The 15,927-nt window shown below is 42.1% G+C and overlaps 1 protein-coding gene across 2 annotated transcripts in view; it reads left to right on the top strand.

The window, feature by feature from the left end:
• The window catches only part of CCN4 (cellular communication network factor 4), a 51,908-nt gene that overhangs the window by 11,019 nt on the left and 24,962 nt on the right, over positions 1-15,927 (top strand). Inside the window, exon 1 of one of the 2 annotated variants that reach the window (XM_072603011.1) lies at positions 13,919-14,190. The exons of the other annotated variant lie outside the window; for it this stretch is intronic. Within the exon in view, the coding sequence (XP_072459112.1) occupies positions 13,997-14,190 (194 nt within the window). The 5' untranslated portion in view covers positions 13,919-13,996. Of the gene's footprint in view, positions 1-13,918; positions 14,191-15,927 lie in introns of those variants that run through there. 2 annotated transcript variants of the gene reach the window in all.

The following is a 15,927-nucleotide window of genomic DNA, read 5'->3' as shown; positions in this document are numbered from 1 at the left end:
GCCACAATTCCAACAGCTAACATCGATAGATGGCTTTAAGGTTTAGAACTGTGTTATTACTTTAATCTTCAAATTCACTTTGTGAAAGAGAAGCTATTTATTACTAGCCCCATTTTACAGATAAGGAAACTGAGGAATAGACAAGTTAAGTGACTTGCCTAGGGTCACACAACTAGTCCATCCCTGAAGGGGAATTTGAGTACCTCAATTTTTGGCATGGTTTTTCATTACACAGGGAGCTACTTTTGCAAGTCACTCCCCCACTCTGGGCCTCAATTTCCTCATCTGAAAAATAAGAGTTGGAATAGATCAAGGGTTTTTCATCTTTGTGTGTGTGTTGTAGACCCTTTGGAAATCTGGTGAAGTCTATGGACCCTCCAGGTCAAATCAACAAGCGTTTAATACAAACCTGCTAAAGCCAGGCGCTATGTTAAGTCCTGGGGAAACCAAGAAAGAGGCAAGAGACCCCCAAGGGACTCATGATTTAATTGAGGAAACGATATATATCAATGTTCTTCCCTATTCTCAGAAAAAAAATGATGTTTTTTTTAAGTAATTGAATGACTGTTAAATTTTCAGTTAGAGCTTAATGAAAAGAAAGAAATGTTTTCTTTTCCCCATCCAAGTTCATGGACCCCCACCCCGAAATTCCACACATTAAACTGGACTAAATGGTATCTAAGGTTCTTTACAGAACATTTTATGTCCTATGGTTCCTTTCAAATCACACAGAATTTTTTCCATATCCTAACATTCTAGGTTCTAAGGTTCCTTCTGATTCTAAGATTCTATGTCCTCAGTCCCTTTCAGCTCTAATGGTCTATGGTCTGCTTTCCTTTCCAACCATAACATTCATTGATTCTGACTTTCCTTCCCAGGGTCACCATGAGGACCAAATGAGCTAACATATGTAGAAAGCACTTTTAAAAGCAAAAAGGACCATATTATTTTTTGGAAAGAAATCAGTTACTTCCCTACAGCCAACAGCATTTCTTTACAAAGATTCCCCCGCATCTCATCTTATAATCTCACAAGGTTACATTTTTGTGAGTTTAAGTAGTGGAAATTTGGTTTGGAGGGAGAAAAAAACCTCACATTCCGTTACTTCAAATCGGACCAATCCCTGATCAGTCACTGGGGCTGCTGTTTCCTAGAAATAATTCATTTACTTGTTGTGGTTTGGAATAAAAAGAAGCAGGCTCTCCATGGTAAGGAGAAACCTCACAGAAACTCTTATTTATGGCAGATTTATCTTCAAAGGGATGGAACTGATTGCTTTGCAATAAGGTATTTAATGGAGGAAAAAATCTTCAGGGCTCTAGATGAGGCACTGGTAACCTCCCGCCTTCCTTTCTCCTTCACCGCCCCCCAAAAGCAGGGCTGACGCTGACCCCAGGCCTCATTCTCCTGGGTGCTTCTAGTTAATATCCAGACTTAGGAAAGATGAATGAAACAACTGGCTGTAGAAGCATTTGGGCTAAGTGTTAGACTTGGCAAGCTGGGGCCCCACAGCTGGCCATTTAACACCCCAATCCTGCCCTCTTGCGGCGAGCTGGTTACAGAAGCAGAGACTCTCAGAGCTTAAGGGATCCTTTCTATAATCACAGGATCTGAAGATGGAGGGAGTCTTAGAAGTCATCTCGAGGCCCATCTCTTTTATTTTATGAATGGAGACACTGATGTCCAAGTAATAGAACTGAGATTTGGATTCAGACAGGTCCTCTGCATTCCTTCTCCCCATTGCACTCTACTGGCCCATCAGCAAATGGTTATCCAGCCTGCAGTGAAGGGGAGCTTGCTGATTTAGAACACAGCCCTTGGAACAAGAATTTTGTTAGGAAATTAAGCCTACAAATGCCTGGTCAAGACGATGGCTATTGAGTTAATATATTGACAAGGAAGAAAGGAAGGGAGGAAGGAAGGAAGGAAGGAAGGAAGGAAGGAAGGAAGGAAGGAAGGAAGGAAGGGAGGGAAAAGGGGAGGAAGAAGGGAGGGAGGGAGAAAGGAAGGAGAGAAAGAGGAAAAGAAGGAGAAGGGCAGGGAAGGATAGAGAAAGGGAAGACAGGAAGGGAGGAAGAAAAGGAGAGGAAGGAAGGAAAGGATGGAAAAGAGGAAGGAAGGGAAGAGACAAGCATTTGGTAAGCACCTACAATGTGTCATGCACTGCCACAATCACTTTGCCAAAATTATCTCTTTGATTCTCACAACAACCCTGGGAAATAGGTACTATTATTATCTGATTTTACAGTTGAGGAAAGTGAGACAGATGTCTGATGATTTGCCCTGGGTCACACATACAGTGACTGTCGGAGGCCACATTTGAACTCAGGTCTTCCTGATTCCCAGACCAACTTTACTCTCTGCACCACCTTGCTGCCTCTAGGACACAGAGAGTTCAAAGAACACAGACTATCAAATTACAAAAGGACCTTCAGATTTAGCTAAAAACATAACTTTTATAATGGGAAGGGAACTTAGAACACGGAATGTTAGAATACAAAAGAGACCTCAAAAGATTTTATTATAGGGATCATCTAATCCCCCCCACCACTCCTTCATACCTGCTTTTCTGCCCAGGACTGATGCTCCTAAATTTCATCCTCCTTTCTTTTCAAAAATAATTAATTAATTAAGTTTGTTTTTAATTTATGGAATAAAACTAGAATTTCCATCAAATAGTATAATAAAAAAGAAGATTGCACACAAAACTGCAAATCTATTACGTAAAACTTGCTACTTCTTTTAAACATATAATAGTTATCATGTAAATTTTTCTTTTTTCTTTCCCTCCCACCCTTTCTCTTCCTGTCAGTCCCAACCTATCATCTTTTCATTTTAAACTACAGACCCCAAACCCGAAGGTGGAACACGGCAGCCAATTAAACCCACCAAGACACAAACCTAATCCCCATACATCTCAGATCAGACTCCAGCCTGCCTAGTGTCTAAGTCTCCAAGAACCTCAGCTTGAGGCAGGAATGCCAAAGGTCAATTCATCACACTGGGCTTAAAAGCAGCCAGGTTTGGGAGAGAGTAATTCAATTGAATTCATTTTAACAAACATGCCTTAAGCTCCTATTATTTGAAGAGCTCTGTGCTGGAAGCTAGAGGAGATAGAAAGATAAATAAGAAACCTTTCCCATGGAACCTACCTTCTAGTAGGGGGAGTGATACACAAATAATACAAAATAAAACTTAGCAAGTCCAAAGGGACAGACAACATGCTGTAAGTGATCTGAAAAAGGAAGGATCTTTTCTCTTTTTTTTTTTTTTTTTTTTTGGACTAAAAAGGTGTGGAGTAGGCTTCACAGAGGAGCTCAATCAACAAGCCTTTATTAAGTACCTACTATGTGCCAGAAAGCATCCTAGGTACTGGGTGATGAATAGACTTTTACTCTCAAGGACCTCCTGAGTTGAACCTTAAAGGCCAGATAGGACTCTTGTAGGCAGAGATTTGGAAGAATGAGGAAAAAACTTTTGAGGCCTACAAGCACATAGTTTGGCACCTGGAAGGGAGTAACGTTAGAATAAGGCTGCAAAACAGTCAATCAACAAGTCTTTATTAAATACCTGCCTACTGTGTGCTAGGCACTATGTGCTAGGTGCTGAAAATACAAAGGTAAAAAAAAGAGGAGTAATCCTTCAATTCAAGAAGCTTAGATTCTATGCAAAGGCACAGCCATGGCAGATTATGGAGGGCCATGAATGCTAAGCTAAAAAAAGGTCACCTTCTCAATTTTCCATGCCTTTTCTCCAGGCCTTTCCCCAGGGATTCAGGGCTCATAAAATCTCCTGTTTATCTGGAATCATACTAGGTTCCACCCTTCAACACACATTTTTTTCAACGAGGGCAGCTAAGTTCTCTACTACCATCTTTTCACTTGAATTTTAACTCCCCATATGTCATTTTTCTGGTTCTGAACTTCCAAAGCTAAAGATCATTCTCCTTGATAGAGAAAACAGAGTTAAATAGTCCTGTCTTCTATCTATCAATCATTATTGCCATCCTATATACCTCACATTCTATCCCTCTTTATGTTTGTTTTGTCCCCAATATAGCTTATCACACCTTTATGCATGTGTTTCTGCATTCATGTGAGTTTGCGTGTGTGTATGAGTTTGCATGTGTGTGTTCCTTGACATCCATCACCTGTCTCTTTTCATTGTGACTTCTGACCCTGTTCTTAGAGAATGAAGCCACACCTTTGTAATGATCTTTTACCCACCTTTGTCACTATCTTCTGCTGTATCTTTTAAAATCTAATTTTAGGGACAGATAATGAGCAGATGAGCATAAGGATAAGATCTGATCTGATCTATACCTGGTAGCTAGGTGGCACAGTAGATAGAGTGCCAAACCTGGAATCAGGAAGACTCAACTTCTGAGTTTAAATCCAGCCTTAGACACTTACTAGCTGTGTGACCCTGCCCAAGCCACTTCACCCTGTTTGTCTCAGTTTCTTCAACAACAAAATGAGCTGGAGAAGGAAATAACAAACCCTTCTAGTATCTTTACCAAGAAAACCATGAAGAATCAGACAAGACTGAAAAAAGTTGAAACAAGATCTATATTTGAGTTAAGAAAATACATGGTACAAATATAGGATGGAAGAAGTATAGTTAGATGTTAGTTCTTGCGGGGGTGCCAGGGAATAGCTTGTGGCTTTAGTGGATGGCAAGCTCAGTGCGACTTAACAGTGCGGCCAATGGTAGCTACCTCCCACCACCAGCAAAAACAATAACAGGGCATACTGTGACCTCCCTCTCCTCAACAAAAACAAAACAAAACAAAATAATAAACTAATGTAATCTGAGGCTGGATTCAGAAAAGTGTAGTATGTGGAATGAGGAAAGTAATAGTACCACTCTGCCTTTGCCCCCCAGACCATATATATGGTATGTTTTTCTTTCTGTCTTGATACTTTAGTAAGGTCACCAATAAGCTGTTGTACACCCCAGGAAAGGTGACCAGAGTGTGGAGGGGGCCACAAACAGGGTCATAAAATGAGCAATTTAAAGAAGTCTTCCTTGATTCCTCCATCTTTGAATTCTTGAATTACCTTGTATTTACTCAACTGTATACTTGCTATATCCCCCTAGTAGAATATAAGCTCATTGAGGGCAGTTATTATCTCATTTTATCTTGGCATCCCCAGTGCCTAGCACATAGTTAAGTGCTGGATAAATATTTGTTGAAAAGAATAGAGTTCTTAACTTGTAAAAGAGAAGGCTTAGGAGGAACGTAATAGTTGTCTTTAAATATTTGAAAGGTTGTCCCATGAAAGGGGGAAGGGAACAATCATTTATTAAGTGTGATGCAGTGGATAGAGCACCAGTGTAGGAGTCAGGAGGACCTGAGTTCAAATCTCACCTCAGTCACTTGATACTCACTAGCTTGGACAAGTCATTTAACCCCAATTGCCTCATCCTGGGTCATCTCCAGTCATCCTGATGAATACCTGGTCACTGGATTCAGATGGCTCTGGAGGAGAAGTGAGGCTGCTGACCTGCACAGCCCTCCCTCATTGAAAGCAAAGTCAAGTGCAAGTCATGTCATTATTCCTCTGAAGGCATGGTCTTCTTTGGCAACGAAGGACAAACACACACCTACTATGTGGTGAGCAATGTGTTGCGCACTTTACAATTGTCTGATCCATACAACAACTCTGAGAGGTAGTGTTATTATCATCATTCTCATTTTACAGTTGAGGAAACTGAGGAAAGCACAAGTCTAGAGACTGAGACTTTCCCAGGATCATGTAGCTGATAAATGTCTGAGTCTAAATTTGAACTTATGTCTTCTTGACTCTCTACTCACTGTGCCACCTCAGATTCTTTCAGAATATATCTGAAAGGAGGTTCAGTAACATTTTGTTTATCCTGAGAAGGAAGATTTAAGAATATTAGGTAGAAATCACAAGGGTACAAAATTTGAGCCTCAGTGGGTGGCAAAACTTCTTAAAAGTTGGAGCTATGTTTAAAGTGGAATGAACCACTTTAAAAGCTCCCCACCCATTGGGAATACTTTAGAGTAGACTTTTTTTCAGGTAGGGGATTGAACTTTGTGGACATCCCTTCCAGCTCTGGAACTCAATAATTCTATGCAGATAAAGGCTTATTTTCTCTCTGCTTAGTGTATGGTAATGGTCCTTTGAAAGTTGAAAAGATTTTCTTTTGCTCAGTCATGGCCTTGGAACATGCATGGGAACAAGGTCTGCTGACTTCCAAGCTCTACACTCTGGTTGTTGCCTGGTTGGCAAAGAAGTAGCAACACTAATAGACCCCAAATCCACAAGCTTTCAGGATGGAAATGGGCCTTAGTAACCATCTCATATGTTGTTATTGTTCGTCTTTCATTCTCAAAGAGCACCATGGCATCAGGAAGGTGATGTCATGACTTTCAAATAAATTGGATTTAAGTAAGGGAGAGTTGTCTCTTATTTTCTGCTCTGGAGCCATCTTGGAACTATCAGCAAGATAGAGATCAGGATGTTTGGAAATGGCCTTGGATACAATGGAAGACTTTGGCCTTTTTAAGTTAAGGCTTTTCTTGGTCTCAGTTTGAGGCAACATCAACCGTCTAGTGTAATCCATAACTGAACAAGTATCCCCTCTATATCATCCCCCCAAATAGTCATCTAGCCGTTTCCCAGAGACCTCAAATGAGGGAGGAACCCACTATGACCCAAGATAGCCTGTTCTGTTTGGAGGATCACTCTACTGTTAGAAAGTTTTTACTTACATGGAGCCTGAGAAAATGTGTTTCTCTGCCATTTCAACTCATGGGCTCTGGTGATGTCCTCTGGAGTCAAGTAGAGCATTTTTCTCCTCATTGACTTTTTAGGCCTCTTTTGCCATTTGAGTTAGTCTATTTGTAAAGGTGTTATTTTTTTCAGCATTTTTGGGGGGTCTCCTTTAGCAAGCTGTTAACTTGCTTTTCATAATTTTCTCTTCCCAATTTTTCCTCCACCTCTCTTACTTGATATTTAAAATCCTTTTTGAGCTCTTCCATGGCCTGAAACCATTGCATATTTATTTTGGAGGTTTTGGATGCAGAAGCCTTGATTTTGATGTCTTCCTCTGATGGAATGCATTGTTTTTCCTCATCTGAAAGGATGGAAGAAAATACCTGTTCACCAAGAAAGTAACCTTCTACACTCTTATTTTTTTCCCTTTTTGGGACATTTTCCCAGTCAGTTACTTGACTTTTGTGTCCTTTGTCAAGAGGAGGGCATACTCTAGGGACCTGTAAATTCTCAGTTCCGCCAAGGTGGCACAATCAAGGGAGAGGAGTTTACTCCTCTCCTGGCCTGCACTTTGGTCTGGTAGCAACCTTAAGCTCGCTTCTGCTTAGAATCTGCAAGTAGGATTCCCTGTTCAGAATCTGCATCAGCCAGTGCTCCTCCTCACCCCAGGACCACTACTCAGGGCTGAGACCCAGATCAGCCACTCTATTCCCCCAGGGTCTTTAGGCCGAGGGCTACAAAAATGGACACTGCCACCACCTGGGACCAGGATTAGACTGCATTCCCTTCTCACCCAGGTGAAAAAGCTTTCTCACTGACATTTGAAGCTATCTTTGGCATTTGTGGGTTGAGTAATATGGGAAATGCAGCTGCTCCCTGTGATTCTGCCCCCTGAGGCCTGCTCTGGTTCTGTCACTGCTGCCAGGTGGCCAAGACTGGGTTGGGCTCCATGGGCTGCACTCTGCTCCAAGACCAGTGCAGTAGACCTTTCCTGTCAGCTAGCCTTCCAGGCTACCTTGGGCTGAAAATCTCTTTTACTCTGTCATTTTGTAGCTTTTGCTGCTCTAGAATTTGTTTAGAGTCATTTTTTAAAGATATTTTATGGGTTGTGGGGGGAGAGCTTTTACAGGTCCATTCTTCTACTCCGCCATCTTGGCTCCACCCCTTCTGGAGCCAAGTAGAACAAATCTAATCCTTCTATCACCTGAAAGTCCTTCAGATCCTCAAAAGCTGCTACCCTGCCCCCACTGGGCCTTCACTTCTTCCACCTTAATGTCCCTAGTTTGACCAGTCCTTTTATGCCATAATCTTTAGCCCATTTAACATCCTTGTGGTCTTCCAAAGGATAGTTTTCCTATGACAATATTCTTGTAACACTTGATATCTAGAATTAAGTATGAGACTCTGAATGTCTTCGGACCAGGAAAGAAACATCAGTCTCCTCTATCTTGGACAACAGGCCTCTCTCAATGCAGTCTATGATTATATTAGTTTTCTTGTCTATTGATTTCCATTGAACTTTTAGTCCACTAAAATTCAGTCAGTCAGTCAGTATTTACTGAGCACTAATTACATGCCAAGCATTGTGCTGAGCACTGGGGATACCAAGAAAGGCAAAAGATAGTCCCTGCCCTCCAGGAGCTCACAGCCTAATGGGGGAGACAATATGTAAACAACTACGTTTAATGTTGTCCTTTCCTTTTCATTTGTATCCAACTCTTTATGATCCTATTTGAGGTTTTCTTGGCAAAGATACTGGAGTGGTTTGCCAATTCCTTCTCCAACTCATTTTAAGTTGTGGAAACTGAGGCATACAGGATTAAGTGACTTGCCTGTGGTTACAGGGTTAGTAACTATCAGTGGCCAGATGAGTCTTCCTGATTCTAAGCCAAGTGCTCTATCAACTCCACTACCTAGCTGCCAAACAACTATGGAAAAACAAGCCACCTGCAGGATAAATGGGAAACAATTAACAAAGAGAAAGCCCTAATATCAAGAGGGATTGGAAAATGTTTCTGTAGAAGCTAGGACTTGAAGGAAGCCAGGGAATGGGGATTACAAGGGAGAGCTTCCCAGGCATGGGCATATCTAAATGACTAGCCATATGTCCTTCATTTTGTACTAGTGACATTTACATTTTGAACCCCTGTAGGACTTTACATTTACACCTATTACATGATATCTTATTCTATTTTACCCATCTTTTTTTGAGATCTTTTGTGTCCTTGCTCTGTTATCTAACATGTCAACTATTCTCCCAGGTTTCTGTCATCTGAAAACTAAGGGCTGATCTCAGATGTGGGAAGGGCCTTGGGAAGGACTTGAAGCTTCTAAATCTATCTCCTATCCCCTGGCTGAAGGTGTAGTCTATTTGTTACATACATATCTTAATGACAATGCCCCAAGAAGGAAGTGAAGGCAAAAATGCCATTCTCTGAACTGTTACCAAATGTTAACACCTTAGTGGAAAAGAGGTATCTTGGAGCTAGCAAGATTCTTTGTCTTTTAGGGAGGATGAAGAGAAACTGGACCATGCCAGAAGCTTGTAAGAGGAGTTATTTTTCTCTTCTTAAGTGGAAGTGATTAATCTCATCTCCTCATGTCACTTTGCCCAGAACCCTCTTTTGTACTTGCATCAGAGTTATTTGTGTATTCATTCTCTGCATCGTATGGCTGCTATAAGTCCTTCATTTGACAAATGCAAAAACCGAATCCCAGGCAACTTTAAGCAGCTAGTATTTTGGAAAGAGCACTGACTGAGTCTAGAGTCAGCGTACTCCAAGTCTCAGAGCTTGTCATTTACTTCCTGTCCAATCCTAGACATGTCATTTAACATCTCTGACGTGTATTTCCTTGTGTCTAAAATGAGGACAGACTAGACGACCTCTGTAGTCCCTTCCAGCACTAAATCATTGACCCTAATGGCACTACTATCACATTAAATAATGACAAAATTCCTTAATTTTGTTAAGAAAGTCCTACTATTTTAAAAGATGGGGACTCACTGGTCTAGTGTTCTTACCACTGACCCCTAGCTGGAAACAGAACTCCCTTTTAATGCCTTGACCTGCCCTAGGTTACAGAGACAGCTGTGGTGGCTGTAACTGATTCTTGGGAGTAGCTAGGTGATACAGTGGATGGTATGTTGGGTCTAGAGTCAGGAAGACTCCTCTTTTTGAGTTCAGATATGATCTCAGGCACTTATTAGCTGTATGACCCTAGGCAAGTCACTTTGTCCTGCTTGCCTCAGTTTTCTCATCTATAAAATGAGCTGAAAGAGAAAATGACAAACCACTCCAGGATCTTTGCCAAGAAAACCTCAAATGGAGTTACTAAGAGTAGGACATCACTGAAACAACAAGCATAAAAGGTTACAGCTGCTTCTTTGAAGACTGACTTTAATGGTTCCCACCCATTACTGCTGCATAAAAATGTAGAAAAGGTCCCATGGGTGGCAAAGCCAGAATACAAAAGTAGGTCTCCTAAATGGAAATCCACTGCTCTTGTCAACCAGGAGGGTGTTAGTATTTCAACATGAGTCCAAAAGAAAGATGATGTTATGTGTTCCCTGAGGTCCCCACTCATTCCATCCCCCATTACCTTTCTGCCTCCCCCAGGTGAGCAAGGCCTTGTGAAACAATAGAGGAAATTCTCTATAAGGTTCCCTTGAACTCTGCATCGGTACAAACTCCCAAATCCCCTCCCTTTTCAGGAAGCATGCTCGGGAAATACTGTTCAGAGAAGGGTAACCTTCCCCTGCTAACCCCCAAGTAAGCACGGGCCTCCCCAGCTCCCTGAGGTCACTGACAAGGATTTGGAGTCAGCTTCTGAAGGAATAACTAGAGATTTCTGTATGAGGCCTCTAGGGCAAGAGACTGTGATCTGTGACACAGGTCAAGAGCGTAGTCCAAGCCGAGGGAGGCACTCAGGCCTGGTCACCGTCCTCTCGGCCCTTTAACCTATAGGTGCATTTGCCTGTGTTTCTTCAGTGAACGTTTGTCCTTCCTTGAGGTACCTTGAGGAGTCATTATGGACTTCAGGAACATTATCCTTACTGAAAGCCCATCAAACTTGTAGAAAGTTTTTCCTCACAAAAGCCTGAGTATATCTGCTTCTCTGCTAATTCTTACTCAAAACTAGGTGTCATCCCACAGGGAAAAGATCTATGATCTTTTCTTATGCCCTGCTGTTTTACTTAGCTTATCTTGGACTGTGAGAGGCAACCCAGTGAGGTAGGTGCTATTATTATCCCCATTTTAAAGATGATAGTGATTCATTATAGAATTACAGCACATTACAGATGAAAGGGAACATAAGATTCCTCCTTCCTCTTTCACTCAGTAGCATCCATGCTGGTCTCCATAGGTAACAGTTGTATCAGGTCCCTCAAAGCCCATTCATAACCTGCACCCACCTCTATATCCCTAGTCATCTTATACTTTATACCCACACCTGCACAGACAGAGATAGAGACAGAGAACTTTATCTGAGATCACTTTTTCCTTATCATACATTTAGAGTTGGAAGAAAACATGGAGCCCATCTAGAGACCTGGAGACAGAAAGACCTAAGTTCTAATTTAGCCTCAACATTTCTTATGTATGTCATCCTGGGCAAGTCACTCCACCTCTGCTTCAATTTCCTCATCTGTAAAATGGGGATATTAATAGCACTCACCTTACAAGGTTGTTGTAAGGATCAAATAAAATTATATGTCTTGCCCTTACCACAGTGTCTGACACTACATAAACGTTAGTTAATATTGTTATTATTATTAGCTGCGTGACCCTGGGCAAGTCACTTAACCCCTGTTTGCCTCAGTTTCCTCATTCCTGTATAATGGGGATGCTAATAGCACCTACTTCCCAGGTTTGTTGTGAGGATCAAATGAAATTATATTTATCAAATGCTTAGCACAATGCCTGGCACATAGAAGGTACTATATAAATGCTTGTCCCCTTCCAGCCCTTTCATTTTATTGGTGAGGAAACTGAATCCCAAAGAAGTTAAATGACTTTCCCAAGGTCACACACATAGTAAGGAACCAAGTCAAAAAGTGAGCACAAGTCCTTCGATTCCAAATGCAAGATTCATTTCCCAGCGCACCATCCTGCATAGTTCACCTGGTGTCATACTCCTGGTTACATACATTCTGTCCCCTAGGGATAAATTTAAAAAACTTCATAGGTATGTTACATTTGAATTTAAAGAGTGCTTTCCTCTCCATGAGGTAGATTGTTCAAATGTTTTTATGCCCCATTTTGCAGATGAAATGACTTGCGCATTGCTATTCAGCTAATGAGTGTCTGAGGTAGGATTTGAACCCGGGTCTTGTGACTCCAGATCATTCCAGATCTTAGTGTTCATTCTGCTTCACCAGGCTTCCCCTAATTAGATGAGAACTCTTCAAGGGCAAAGTCTCTGACACTTCATATTTATGTCCCCAGCACCTAGCACAGAGCCTGGCCATAGCAGACTTAAGAACTGAGTGGCGGATTGTGCTGGGTTTAAATGAAGTGAAAGGAAGGCAGAACATCAGACAATCACCAAGGAGTTCCTTTCTATCAAGAGCACATCAGATCCATACACGTATCCCCAGCCACAAGTGAAGAACATCATCCATCACCACTAGGTGGCACCAAGAGAGAAGGTCTTGTTCATGTAGATTCTCTGGATGGAAAGCACATGTTCTATCAGGATCTGCCCTTCTGTGAATCTTTCAGCTCTTCATTTGGCATGGGGCATGAGCCCTACAGCCACTTCCTTTCTCTGGGTCTCAGTTTCCCATCTGTAGAATATGAGTCTAAAAGTATCTTTGAGGTTTCTTCCAGCTTGAAATCCTATGATCTGCTAGGTATCCACAAGAGGATGAACCAAACTCCAGACATGCTTTCCTAAAAACGAGCCAACAATATGGTGTAATGGAAGGAAGAGTCCCAGGTTTTAGGGCCACCTCTGACATTTACTAGTGGTGTGAACAACTATGAAGTCACCCGATCCTTAGGTTTTTCATTTGTAAAATAAGTATGACAATATTTATACCGTCTCCCTCAAAAGGTTAACATGAGAGACAAATGAGATGATAATTGTACTCAAAGGCTTTCAAGACACTTTACATGCAGCATCTGACTTGATACAACAGTTCTCTGAGGTTAGCAGTGTGGTACCATCATCCTCATTATTTTACAGATAGGACATTGAGTCTCAGGAAGAAAGTGACTTGCCCCTGACCATACAGCTAAGACATTTTTGAGGTATAATTTAACCCAGATCTTTCGGATTCCCAGTCTGGTGTTCTAGCCAGCTCCCCACTGCCTCTCATGTCTGGGTGGGTGGGGTATGCACCATCAGGTACTATAAAAACACCAGCTAGATTGATTATTATTCCATTCAACAAATATTTACTGATCATCTGCTTATATAGCCCAGCACTGAGCAAGGTAATATGGGGACAAATGTGTTTGTCCTTCATTTTTGAAGAGGACCATAACATCAGGGAGATGATAATGTGATTTGTAGTTGACTTTGAGTGAGGGAGGGCTGTGCAAGAAGGAATGAACAGAGGGAGGGAAGGAGGGAGGAAGGGAGAAAGAAATTTAGTCAGTAAACCCCAAGTTAACTGGGTAGCTTCTAGCCATCAAAATTGACCTTTCTTTGGAGAGGAGAAGGAGAGGGAGAGGGAGAGGACAAGCTGAGTTACCCAACTGATGGGGTTCCCTTTCAGGCAGCTGAAGAAGTACAAGAATATTCCCTGACCCCAAGGAGTGCACTGTCTTTAGGAATAAGAGACCTGGGTTCTAATTCTGATTCTGACATTTACCAAATATCTGACAGCTGGCAAGTGCCTTTCTTCATCTGTAAAATGGTGTGACGATAATTGTACTGCCACTTTCATAGAGGTGCTAGAATAAAGTGTTTTGGTAAACCTAAAAGCATTATGAAAACGTAAATATCACAATGAAGAGTTTGGGTAAGTGACCATTGGACTCAGAATCTTGAGTAGAACCTCAAGGGTTCAATTGTGTGACCCTAGGCAAGTCACAATCTTTATCTCAGTTTCCCCAGCTGTAAAATGGGAATAATGATATCACCTACCTCACAGTGTTATTGTGAGAATCCTAGAACAAGATAAGCACTTAATAAATGCTTTTTTCCTTCCTTGGTCCTGGCTGGTAAGAGCCCACTATATTAAGGCAGTCTTAGATCTGAAAATACTTCACCCCAGCTGTCTTCTCATCCATTCTGCCACCATGATGCCTAGAGTACCACCTGATCATCTGCTGCCCCCATCACAGCTTTCCACTTCCCGTTCTGGGGCCACTAATCAAATCAACTCTACCATTGTTTCTAGAAAGAATACGCCCTTCAGCTGCTCTACTCTTCTACTTACTGTCCCCAGGATTCACCAGACCAAAACACCTTTCCCTGGCCGCCACTTCTTTGGGTATGCTGCCTCCACATTAGAAGACAGGCTGCTTGGGACAGGGAGAGCCTTGCTTTTGTATTGACATCTAGAGCCTTAGCATAATACCTTGTGTATGGTAGTTCTTAAATAAAGCCTCTTTACTTCTTTGTCTTCCTTTTTCCTTCCTTCCTTCTCACCCTCCTTCCTTCTCTCCTTCCCTCCTTCTCTTCCTTCCTTTCCTTACCTTTTCTTCCTTTTCTCCTTCTCTGGCCTTTCCCTTTCTTCCCTCCCTCCCTTTCTTATTTCCTTCCTTTCTTTTTCTTTCTTCCTCTCTTCCTTCCCTCCTTCCTTTCCTTCTTCCTTCCTTCCATTCTTCCTTTTTCTTCCTGCCCTTCTTCCTTCCATTAATCTTTACCTGCTTCCTAGCCCAGTGATCGTCCCCCACTTTCACAGCTGCATCTAACAAGACCTTCACAATGGAATGATGAACTAAGCTTCATAAGCTCACATAGTCATAGGTGTTGAGTTGGAAGGGTGCTCAGAAGTCATCCAATCCAACACCCTCATTTTACAGCTGAAGAAAACAAGACCTAAGAAATTAAGTGAAGACAGCTAAGTGGTGAAGTGGAAAGACCTTTCTTTGAGGATCATACAATACAATTATGTTTATTATCATTGATAACTGACCTCCAGCTATCATAACCATCATCATCATCAACCTTATTATTAACACCTAGTCCTATCTCAAGACATTTAGATGGTACGGTGGATAGAGTGCTGGGCCTGGAGTCAGGAAGACCTGAATTCAAATCTCGCCTCAGATACTTACTAGCTGTGTGACCCTGGTCAAGTCACTTGACCCTATTTACCTCAGTTTCCTCTTCTGTAAATGAATTGGAGAAGGAAATGGCAAACCACCTCAGCATCTCTGCCAAGAAAACCCCAAATGGAGTCATGAAGAGTCAGATATGACAGAAACAACTGGACAACAACAATAACCTTCTATCTCTCCTTTGGCCTCGTTCGGTCCAATCCAATAAACATTTATTTAGTGCCTCCTCTGTGCTGAACACCTGGGGTCATGGCTCTGCTATTTCTCACCCATGTGACCACAGCCAGTTCATTTGATTTCTGTGGATCCTAGGGTTCTTATCTATGAAATAAGAGTGCTATTGGGCTCCTCTGAGTTGTTGAGTTTTATACTCATGCTTCTGCATCCCCAACAAATTTAGATGGGTTGGTGCTGCTGTTGCTGGAGCTGGGGAAGTCCAGGGGAGTGACAGAGACATAGATTTGGGAACTAAAGAACTGGATTTGTGGTGGTTAGGCAAGAAAGTTTAAAAAAAAAGAAAAAGTAATACCTCTAAGGTGAACTCCGGCCTATTATCTCAAAGGAGCTGAGCTCATTGCTTGCTCCCTCAGCCAGCCCAGCTTTCCAAAGTACACACTCTAGATGAGCCTGCTCAGGCCCTGAGGGACTGGGAAGGCAATCTTTTCTTTTCCAACAGAGCTCCACCTTTATGGAAAGGGAAATGTGGTGAGGGCCGGGGCTGACTTTGCCATGGAATCATTGTGTGACCTTAGGCAGATCATTCCTGCTTCTCCGGGCCTCTGTAAGAGGAGGTGAACAGTCTAGATGGATTTTCACGTCCTTTCCTTCTCTGATGATCTCTGGTTGGGAGAGTCGAGTTCAGTGGAAAAAGCCCAAGCTCTGGATTCGGAGAAGCTGAGTTCAAATCTGATCTCTGATGCTGAGTCCATGCGGGACTCCAGGCA

Source organism: Notamacropus eugenii, chromosome 4 (assembly GCF_028372415.1).
Source record: "Notamacropus eugenii isolate mMacEug1 chromosome 4, mMacEug1.pri_v2, whole genome shotgun sequence".
NCBI classification, from domain to species: domain Eukaryota; kingdom Metazoa; phylum Chordata; class Mammalia; order Diprotodontia; family Macropodidae; genus Notamacropus; species Notamacropus eugenii.
Note: the sequence above shows the minus strand (reverse complement) of the source record. Positions and strands in the feature narration are given on the sequence as shown.